This window comes from Mandrillus leucophaeus, unplaced genomic scaffold (assembly GCF_000951045.1).
Source record: "Mandrillus leucophaeus isolate KB7577 unplaced genomic scaffold, Mleu.le_1.0 Scaffold414, whole genome shotgun sequence".
NCBI lineage: Eukaryota > Metazoa > Chordata > Mammalia > Primates > Cercopithecidae > Mandrillus > Mandrillus leucophaeus.
In genome coordinates this window covers 40,801-50,552 of record NW_012104410.1, presented here as the reverse complement: position 1 = coordinate 50,552, position 9,752 = coordinate 40,801, and the positions used below count along the sequence as shown (strand labels likewise).

The 9,752-nt window shown below is 51.9% G+C and overlaps 1 protein-coding gene across 3 annotated transcripts; it reads right to left on the bottom strand.

Moving 5' to 3' along the window:
• Positions 1-579: 579 nt before the first annotated feature.
• Positions 580-8,942, bottom strand: AMHR2 (anti-Mullerian hormone receptor, type II). 3 transcript variants are annotated; one of them, XM_011992559.1, is made up of 11 exons: positions 8,814-8,942; positions 8,327-8,509; positions 7,898-8,089; positions 7,557-7,634; positions 7,226-7,344; positions 6,880-7,110; positions 3,547-3,661; positions 2,927-3,099; positions 2,576-2,723; positions 2,271-2,407; positions 580-1,067 (listed from the first exon to the last, which is right to left on the bottom strand). In XM_011992559.1, exons 1-11 carry the CDS (start codon positions 8,860-8,862, stop codon positions 771-773), a joined length of 1,722 nt encoding a protein of 573 aa, XP_011847949.1. In that variant the 5' UTR covers positions 8,863-8,942; the 3' UTR covers positions 580-770. The 3 variants fall into 3 exon arrangements, with proteins under 3 accessions (XP_011847949.1, XP_011847950.1, XP_011847951.1); XM_011992561.1 differs by having other exon boundaries at positions 710-1,067; positions 2,271-2,403; XM_011992560.1 differs by lacking the exons at positions 2,271-2,407; positions 2,576-2,723.
• Positions 8,943-9,752: the final 810 nt, after the last annotated feature.

The following is a 9,752-nucleotide window of genomic DNA, read 5'->3' as shown; positions in this document are numbered from 1 at the left end:
GCTCAAGCCTGTAATCCCAGCACTTTGGGAGGCCGAGACGGGCGGATCACGAGGTCAGGAGATGGAGACCATCCTGGCTAACATGGTGAAACCCCGTCTCTACTAAAAAAAAAAAAATACAAAAAACAAACAAAACAAAAACCCGTCTCTACTAAAAATACAAAAAATTAGCCAGGCATGGTGGCGGGTGCCTGTAGTCCCAGCTACTCGGGAGGCTGAGGCAGGAGAATAGCATGAACCCGGGAGGCAGAGCTTGCAGTGAGCGGAGACTGTGCCACTGCACTCCGGCCTGGGTGACAGAGCAAGACTCTGTCTCAAAAAAGAAAAAATAGCTGGGTATGGTGGTCCATGCCTGTGGTCCCACCTATTCAGGAGGCTGGGGTAGGAGGATCACAAGAGCCCAGGGAGGACAAGGCTGCAGTGAGCCATGATCGTGTCATTGCACTCCTGCCTGGACAGAGACTCTGTCTCCAAAAAAAGAAATCAGATAAATAAATAAAAATAAATGTTAGTGGAAGAGAAGAGAGACAAGAGGGTTCCTGGATTACAGGAATAGAGGAAGGCCCAAGGATATGCGTCAGGAAAGCTGACTTTATTCTGTTTCCTGCACACCTACACCGAGTCACTGGTCAGAACTGCTGTGGACTGGATGCCCGCAGAAGAATCCAAGGATTCGGCAGGTGGGAAAGGCAGTGATGAGGCAGACAAGACAGCTATGCAATCGCCATGTTTATGTTGGCATGTACATTGATTACACATAAACTGCATATTTACATAGGAGAAAGGGTACAGGCAGGCTGAGGATTCCTGGAACAAGGGCCTTGCTGAACACTGAAGTGGCAGGCACTCCGCTGAGGCCTACAGGGCAGGATGGTAGGGGCAGGAGTTGAAGTACAGTCTTCTGGGCAGAGAGGTGTGCAGCCACATGGACAGCTCTCTGGAAAGGGGTGGCTCTCCTGAGGATGGGCCAGGGCAGCCAGGCGCTGCTGTACACACTCAGCCGTCAGCCGTGCTTCTGGGTCTGCATCCCAACAGTCTTCTAGGAGCTCCCTCAGCCCATCAGGATCCTGGGAGGAATGACAGGGAGGGAGGGTTGACTCTAGGATCTTGAGTGGGCCCCAGGGTTAAAAGGCATCTTCAGTGTCCATCACTCGCCTGCTTTCAACACCCACTTCTGATCTTTCCTGGAGCCTCCCTCCTTTCCCTCTTGCTGAATTCCAGCCTTCTGAATCTTGTTCCCTATGAAACAGGCTCTGCAGGGGCCTTCTGTACAGCCCACTGTTTCCTCTGAGGAGCTAATATAGGTTGAAAGCTTAATATGCTAATGGGAAATTACTCTCTTTCCTCTCAGAGAGCCAGAGTCTTCTGTAAGTAATGCCCAGTTTCCGTTAGCTAACTTAACACTTGTGCCGTGGAAATTTCAGATCAGGTAGCAGAAGGCACATTCTGTTAAAAAAGTATTTGTGGCCAGGCGCGATGGCTCACGCCTGTAATCCCAGCACTTTGGGAGGCCGAGACGGGCGGATCACGAGGTCAGGAGATCGAGACCATCCTGGCTAACATGGTGACACCCCGTCTCTACTAAAAATACAAAAAATTAGCCGGGCACGTTGGCGGGCACCTGTAGTCCCAGCTACTCGGGAGGCTGAGGTAGAAGAATGGCGTGAACCCAGGAGGCAGAGCTTGCAGTGAGCCGAGATCGCACCACTGCACTCCAACCTGGGTGACAGAGCAAAACTCTGTCTCAAAAAAAAAAAAAAAAACAGTGTTTGTGCAAAGCCCTGAACTTTCACTGTGAGGCCACTGCTTTCACCCTTTATACCCAGAACTGCCTTTTATTGGGTCACAGCAGAAACATCATCAATGTATGACAGAATGGGGACTTACTGAACTGATTTTTGGGCTTTACTGTATTAGGAGAGCAGATGGGGTAGAGCTCAGGACAAGAGCAAAGCCAAGGAGGGCATCCTGGAGAAGGGGACTGAGGAACAGGGCTAACTGATGGTAGAGAGGAGAGACAGGCTGGGCAAGGCTGAGCAGGAGGAAGGTGTGTGTCTCAGGTAGATGGAATGGACTGTGTGAGACTTAGGGTGGAAGAGGATGAACTGAGGTGGAGAGCAGGCTGGCCCAGTTCCAGCTGAGCATGAACCAAGGAGTGATGGGAGATGAGAGGAGATAGGAGTAGACCGATGCCCTGGCAGAGATGTCCTTGAAGCCCATGCCCAGCCCCCACTCTCCAGGTTCCCAGCCCAACAGCCTAGGCCTCTTACTGTAGCAAAGCAGCGCCAGGTGGATGGGATGTAGGGACGCCTCCTCTCTTGCACTGCCAAGGCCCATAGCTCATCAGAGGTAGGGGTATTGCCCAGTTCTGCCTCGTAGGCCAGTTGGAAGGGTGGTGGACTGCTGTCTGGAGGGAGGTAGAGGGGCTGGGTGTCAGTTAGTCCTAGGGGTGCCTACCATATAGAAAAGGCAAGACAGGGAAGAGCAGAGCTTTCTCAGGACCAGGTCAGGTTGGGGTGAACCTAGAATGGGTGAGGGGGAGCCCAGGGGAAGGGACTGTACCACTTATCCTTACCAGGCCTCAAATCTGGGCAGCGGCTCAGTATCTCCCACAGGAGCAGAGCCAAAGAGTAAATATCAGCTCGTCGGAGGGCCATGCCCCAATCCTGTAGGTCCAGAGTCTTGTCCAAGAGCTCTGGTGCCATGTACCTCTGGGTGCCAGCCTGGAGAGCAAGGCACGAAGGGCCAAGAATCATCTCTGTGGCAACCCTCATTGCAGCAATGGTCCATGCAATATCCCCAAACACAGACTCAGCAATGTCCCAAATGCTATAGGTATTGCTACAACTGTTGACACACAATGGCTGCATTGCCATCAGCAGCACCACCATCATCCTGGGCCTCACCAGTTAGCCAGAGAACTCACTTCCATGATGGCAGCTGGGCCTTGTGGTTGAGTAGGGGTCCAGGCAGGGGGCTGAGTGAGGCCAGGGAGCACCAAGGCAAGGCCCAGGTCTCCAATGGCACACGATCCATCTTCCCGAATGAGCACATTCTGGCTGCTCAGATCTCGGTGGGCAATACCTGGTTTATATTGGCCTGTGGGGGAATCAAGGTCGAAGGAACATGGATGTTCTTCCTCCCTCTTTTTTTTTTTTTTTTTGAGTCGGCATCTCGCTCTGTTGCTCAGGCTGGAGTGCAGTGTCGCAATCTCGGCTCACTGCAACCTCCACCTCCCGGGTTCAAGCGATTCTCCTGCCTCTCAGCCTCTCGAGTAGCTGGGACTACAGGCACATGTCACCACGCCTGGCTAATATTTTGTATTTTTAACAGAGACGGGGTTTCACCGTGTTAGCCAGGATGGCCTCGATCTCCTGACCTCATGATCCGCCTGCCTCGGTCTGCCAAAGTGTTGGGATTAAAGGTGTGAGCCACCGCGCCCGGCTCTTCCTCCCCCTTTTGACTCAATCCTTCCCCTCCAAACTAAGGGAGAATCAGAAACATAGCAGTGTGGCTGCCTTGACTTCCTATGCCCAGCTCACCCACCATTCTGCCAGCGCTCCTCATGGAGAAATGCCAGGCCCTGGGCCAGGGACAGTGCCATCCGCAGGGAACTTCCCCAGTCACTGGTGTGCTGGGTCAAGTAGTGGTACAGGGAGCCCTGGGAAAAAACAGAGAGAAAAGGACAGTACACAAAGCTGGAGGTGGCTGATCCATCCCAGGGAGCAGAGATCAATTGACAGTCTTCTCCCTGCATCTCCCCAGCAGACAGACACACCGACGGATGCTGGCCAAGACAATAGGTAGAAGGAGTAAGACTGTGCATCAATTGACATGAAAAATAGTAACTCGAGATCAAGGTTACTAGGCACTTACTGTGGTCCAGGCCCAGTGGATGTGGCCTCCTGTAATCCTTGTGACAACCCTAGGAGGTCGGTCTTTCTGTCACACCCCCATTTAACAGATGAAGAGCTTTTCCTCAGAGAACTAAGGAAACTCGCTTGAAGTCAGTCGGTGAGGCAGGAGTGGAGCTTGAATCCAAGCAGTCTGACTCAAGATCACTTACTAATAACCACCAGCTTATACTGACTCAGAAAATGTGGGGCAAAGACAGTAACAGAGGAGGCAGGGTAAGCTAGTCAGGGGCATCCCTCATGAGCCACCTTGTCTGAGGTGTCAGGCATGTGTACACATAGACAGGCAGAGCCAGTAGATAACAGAGTAGCAGGTGGAGGGCAAGTGGGAATTGGAGGGAAGGGAGCAATAGAACCCCTCATTCGACAAGTGTCATCGAGCACCTTCAGTGGCCATGAGTTGTGTGCAGGCACCAAGATGGCTCAGATGAGAAGGTAAGAGATAAAGAATGCAGTAAACCCCAAGATGGGAAAATTAACCGAGTGCCAAGGGGCATAAAGCAAGAATGATTAACACTGCCTGGAGAAGTCAGAGAAATTTAAACAAACAAACAAACAAACAAACAAACAAACAGTGATTTTTGAGCTGGGCCAGAGGTATGTGGTCAAAGAGGGGATTTTCCATCATTCAAGATTTCGGAGGTGCAGAAGCTATAGGGGCTGAAAAAGTCCAGGGAAGAGCCACTGCATTTGGGCACTGAAACAGGTGGTGGAGGTTGAACTACTTACAATAGGGCAAAGTGAGTTGTGGGGAGTTCTTCTACGTGGACAGAGACACACACAGTCCTGGTGGAGGGGTAAACAGGAGGCAACAGACATGATGATGAGGAGCCAGCTCTAGAGTCACATAGATTCTGGGCAAATGACTTTCCTTTTCTGAGCCCCATGTGGATAATCATTCCTACCTCATAATGTGTTTGCAAAGGGTGTGTTTGGAAATGTTTAAAGTGTGTAGCATGGCCGGGCGGGGTGGCTCACACCTGTAATCCCAGCACTTTGGGAGGCCGAGGCAGGCGGATCACTTGAGGTCAGGAGTTGGAGACCAGCCTGGCCAACATGGTGAAATCCCATATCTACTAAAAATACAAAAATTAGCCAGGAGTAAGTAGTGGCGGCACGCCTGTAATCCCAGCTACTCGGGTGGCTGAGGCAGAATTGCTTGAACCCAAGATGTGTATAAGAGACAGTTTTTGGCTGGGCACAGTGGCTCATGCCTGTAATCCCAGCACTTTGTGGGGCTGAGATGGGTGGATCACTTGAGGTCAGGAGTTCGCGACCAGCCTGGCCAACATGGTGAAACCCTGTCTCTACTAAAAATGCAAAAATTAGCCAGGCGTGGTGGCAGGCACCTGTAATCCCAGCTACTGGTGAGGCTTAGGGAGGAGAGTTGCTTGAACCCAGGAGGCAGAGGTTGCAGTGAGCCAAGCTATGCCACTGCACTCCAGTCTGGGCAACAGAGCAAGGCTCTGCTCCCCTCACAAAATAAAATAAAATAAAATAAAATAAATATATAAACATGTATTGTTTTTGTAATAAAAAATAAAAATAAATAAAAATTATTATTATTTTGAGACAGGGGCTTACTCTGTCACCTAGGCTGGAGTGCAGTGGCACAATCTTGGCCCACTGCCAGTCTTGACCTTCCCAGGCTCAGGTACTCCTTCCACCTCAGCCTCCCAAGTAGCTGGGACCGCAGGCACGTGCCATCACACCCAGCCAATTTTTTCTTTTTTGTAGAGGTGGGGTTTCACAGTGTTGCCCAGACTGTTCTTGGATCCCTGAATTCCTGGGTTCAAGCAATCCTCCCAAGTTGGCCTCCCAAAGTGCTGGGATTACAGGCGTGTGCCACCGTGCCTGGCCAACATTTTTTTTTTTTTTTTTTTTTTTGGCTGGGCACAGTGGCTCATGCCTGTAATCCCAGCACTTTGTGGGGCTGAGATGGGTGGATCACTTGAGGTCAGGAGTTCGCAACCAGCCTGGCCAACATGGTGAAACCCCGTCTCTACTAAAAATGCAAAAATTAGCCAGGCGTGGTGGCAGGCACCTGTAATCCCAGCTACTGGTGAGGCTTAGGGAGGAGAGTTGCTTGAACCCAGGAGGCAGAGGTTGCAGTGAGCCAAGCTATGCCACTGCACTCCAGTCTGGGCAACAGAGCAAGGCTCTGCTCCCCTCACAAAATAAAATAAAATAAAATAAAATAAATATATAAACATGTATTGTTTTTGTAATAAAAAATAAAAATAAATAAAAATTATTATTATTTTGAGACAGGGGCTTACTCTGTCACCTAGGCTGGAGTGCAGTGGCACAATCTTGGCCCACTGCCAGTCTTGACCTTCCCAGGCTCAGGTACTCCTTCCACCTCAGCCTCCCAAGTAGCTGGGACCGCAGGCACGTGCCATCACACCCAGCCAATTTTTTCTTTTTTGTAGAGGTGGGGTTTCACAGTGTTGCCCAGACTGTTCTTGGATCCCTGAATTCCTGGGTTCAAGCAATCCTCCCAAGTTGGCCTCCCAAAGTGCTGGGATTACAGGCGTGTGCCACCGTGCCCAGCTTGTTACTATTTTTTGAGATGGTCTCACTCTGTCTCCCAGGCTGGAGTGCAGTGGGATGCTCACGGCTCACTGCAGCCTCAACCTCCTATGCTCAAGCAATCTTTCCACCTCAGCCCCCTGAGTAGCTGGGACTATAGGTGTGCACTGCCATGCTGAGCTAATTTTGCAGTGATAGGGTTTCCTCATGTTGCCTGGGCTAGTCTTGAGCTCCTGGGCTTAGGCGATCCACCCACCTTGGCCTCTCAAAGTCCTGGGATAACAGGCGTGGGCCACCTCACCTGGCCATTTTTAATGTCTTAGAAAAGAGAAAATCGAAAGCAGAAGCATCAACAAGGCCCAGCTGCCATGTAGCCCCCACCTCCATACATACACACAGGCACACACACACATATATACTCCTTGGTGCTCACCTTGGGATGCAGTTCCAGTACCAGCAGGGGCCCAGAGAGCATGGGGCCAGGGCCCCCCCAGCTGGCGGTGATAAATCGGACAATGTGGTCGTGCTGTAGGCCTGGAAGTTCGTACAATGCTCTCTCAGCTTGGAACTGAGCCACAGATCTTGGTGGAAAGGCCTTGATGGCAACCAGTTTGCCTTGCAGCTGCCCGGCCCAAACCACTGCATGACCTCCTTCCCGGATTACCTGGTAGGGACACTGTGCTGAGTGTGGGCCTCTGAGCTATAATAGGGCCAGGCTTCCTCCCCAGCACAACCTCCAGGAGTGCCCAGAGGATCCCTTCTCTCCCTCCCTGGGGCACCTGGGAGAAGCACAGCTCGGGCAGCTCCTGCAGCTCCACACTCCAGTCCCTGCCCAAGTCTGGCCCTGGCTTTGGCACTGGTTCACTTCGCACTCTGTAGTTCTTTCGCTGTAGCAGGGCTGGAACAGAGAAGAGCCTTAGGTTCAGGGTGCACATGCATGGGGACAGGAAAAGGGACTCTATGGAAAGGGAGCTTTGTGAGAGGTCATGGGAGTCTGGGAATCAGGCTATAGAGATCCCAAGACCATCGGGTCAGGGGTGCCTGGAGAGGGATCAGAGCTTTGGGGACAATGTCTTGGGGTCACAAGGGAGGGATGAGGTGAATTAGTACCCAAGATGATGCTGCCCAGCAGCAGCAGGAGGAGGAGGAACAGCCCCAGCAGCACCAGTGCCATCCAGATGGACTCACCTGGACATCAAGGCAAGAATGCAGGCTGGCAAGCACTGACCCAAACCTGCTCTCTGCTGTTCCCCTCCTGAGAGCTTGCTTCTCAACCCACCCCCACCCTGGTCACAAGACCCCTTATCTCCCAGTCACCAGGGCAACCAACTTCCCAAGGCCAGGAGGAGGAAAGTGTGGGGTGGGAGTAGGGTGAGAACTGGCCCTGGTTCCACCTCTCATCCTAACCTGGGCCCAGCCCCCACCAGCCTTCAGTACCCTTGGGTGGCTACCTGGGGCAGCCTGGGGACCCTGGGAGCCAGGAGTCCCAGGGCTCCCTGGAGGAGGCAGATGGCTGTAATTGGCATTGCAGAAGTCAGTGCCACAGGAGCAGGTGAAGAGAGTGGAGCCAGGGCTGGGGTGGGCTCGGGGACTTGGGTCACAGTGGAGGGACTCACAGCCTGGCTCATCACTGTCTCGGCATCCTGATGGGGTGGGATTAGGGGAAGAGGAGAGAAAGGGGGAAAAGGGAGAAAGCACAATGGCGCGTGGAAACAGAAGATAAATCCCTTCTCTATCAGAGGCATCCCTTCCATCTCTCATGGGCTTTTCTTTTCCACCACATGTTCTATTTCTCCCCTTCCCCCTTGGTTGCCACCCACACCCTAGGATGTGTCTGTCTCCCACCCTAGCTATCACCTGCCATATACTTTGCCATTCACCTTGCATTTCCACCTGTGCCCGGTCTTGGGTCAGGTTCCAGATCCCAAAGCAGCAGCGGCTGTAGAGGCAGCGGATAGCTCTAGGGAGCTCTGGGCCTGTATCTAGCAGCTCTCCCAGTGTCTTTGTGCTTCCCTGCACTCCAGGGGCCTCAAAGAACACACAAGTTCGCCTGTTTGGGGGTGCTGAGGCCCAGGGTGGGGAAAGGAAAGGATTCGAGATAGGAGTGAATGCAGAGGCAAAAAAGTGGCCAAAAGAACAGACAAAACATGTTCCACATCCCAGCGTCAGTATGGTAAAGCCACAGGAGGAAGCAGGGTCAGCAGAGGGCTGGAACCTGAGCCCCACCATGGGGACACATGGCTCTGTCCTTCACCCTCACTCACCCAGCCCACTCACCACTCTTCCAAAGGGGTGGCTCTTGCTTCAAGCGCCCCTTTCCCTCACGGGATGGATGGAAAGACCCTTCCCCTCCCTGTAGACGCTTACCTTCCACAGCTGTGGGAAGTAATGCCCAAAGCCCCAGAGACCCTAGCATCTTGCTGGAGGATGGCAGCAGCAGAAGGAGGAGAGCATGAGCCAGCACAGCTGCCCCTGGCCAAAGCTTTCTTCAGATACAGGGCATCCTGGGGCTTCTGATCCCTCAGTCCCCAACTCCGCCCCCCTCATTCTATCCCAGCCTCTGTGGGGGAGAAGGCTGCTGTGGGGGAGAGGGTGGGTGTGGGGAAAGCAGGGAAAGAAAGGGAGGAGCAGAGAACCAATCTCATATCCTCTTCTCTTCTGCAACCTCCTCTTTGCTCTGCATAGTGGGAGGAGGGGACCTTGTAGGCCCAGCTGAGAACCCAGTGATGCCTAATTTCAAATCTTTGCCCTTTCCTGACCTTGGAAGAAGATGCTGGACTCTGTTGACTCTTCTCAGGAGGAAACTAAGGTGAGGTCAAATGCTTAGAGCCATTCAGCTCTGCCCAAGATCCCTTCTAGCCTAAGATCCCTTTATATTCAGGGTTCATATCTGCAGCTGCTTGGGCAGAGGAAGGCCTCACAGCCCATATTAGAGGTTACCTTGTTTTCCAACTTAAGAATCAGAAAGTACATAAAACTTACCTGAATTAAAAAAAAAACACACATTGAAAACAGTAACAATGGTAAATTTTGCTGTGTGGATTTCACTTAAAAAAAAAATCACATTGGTTCACAGGCTGAACAAATAACCATTATTAAGGAGGTGACAAAGTTCTTATCAAGCACCTACTATATTCTGGGTCACAGCTAGGGCTATGCATTTTACAATCGTCTCATCTAATTCTCCCCTGAAATATTTATTATTATTATTATTATTTTATTTATTTTTTGAGACTGAGTCTTGCTCTGTCACCAGGCAGGAGTGCAGTGGTGCCATCTTGGCTCACTGAAACCTCCCACTCCCTG

Excerpts from the sequence above, each read along its gene's own strand:
- AMHR2 (XM_011992559.1), bottom strand. The coding sequence starts at position 8,862 with ATGCTAGGGTCTCTGGGGCTTTGGGCATTACTTCCCACAGCTGTGGAA. Across the intron at positions 7,345-7,556 it reads GCTGGGCAGCATCATCTTGG|CCCTGCTACAGCGAAAGAAC; the intron begins GTACTAATTCAC and ends TCTCTGTTCCAG. Across the intron at positions 2,724-2,926 it reads GCCCAGCTGCCATCATGGAA|GCTGGCACCCAGAGGTACAT; the intron begins GTGAGTTCTCTG and ends CTTGCTCTCCAG.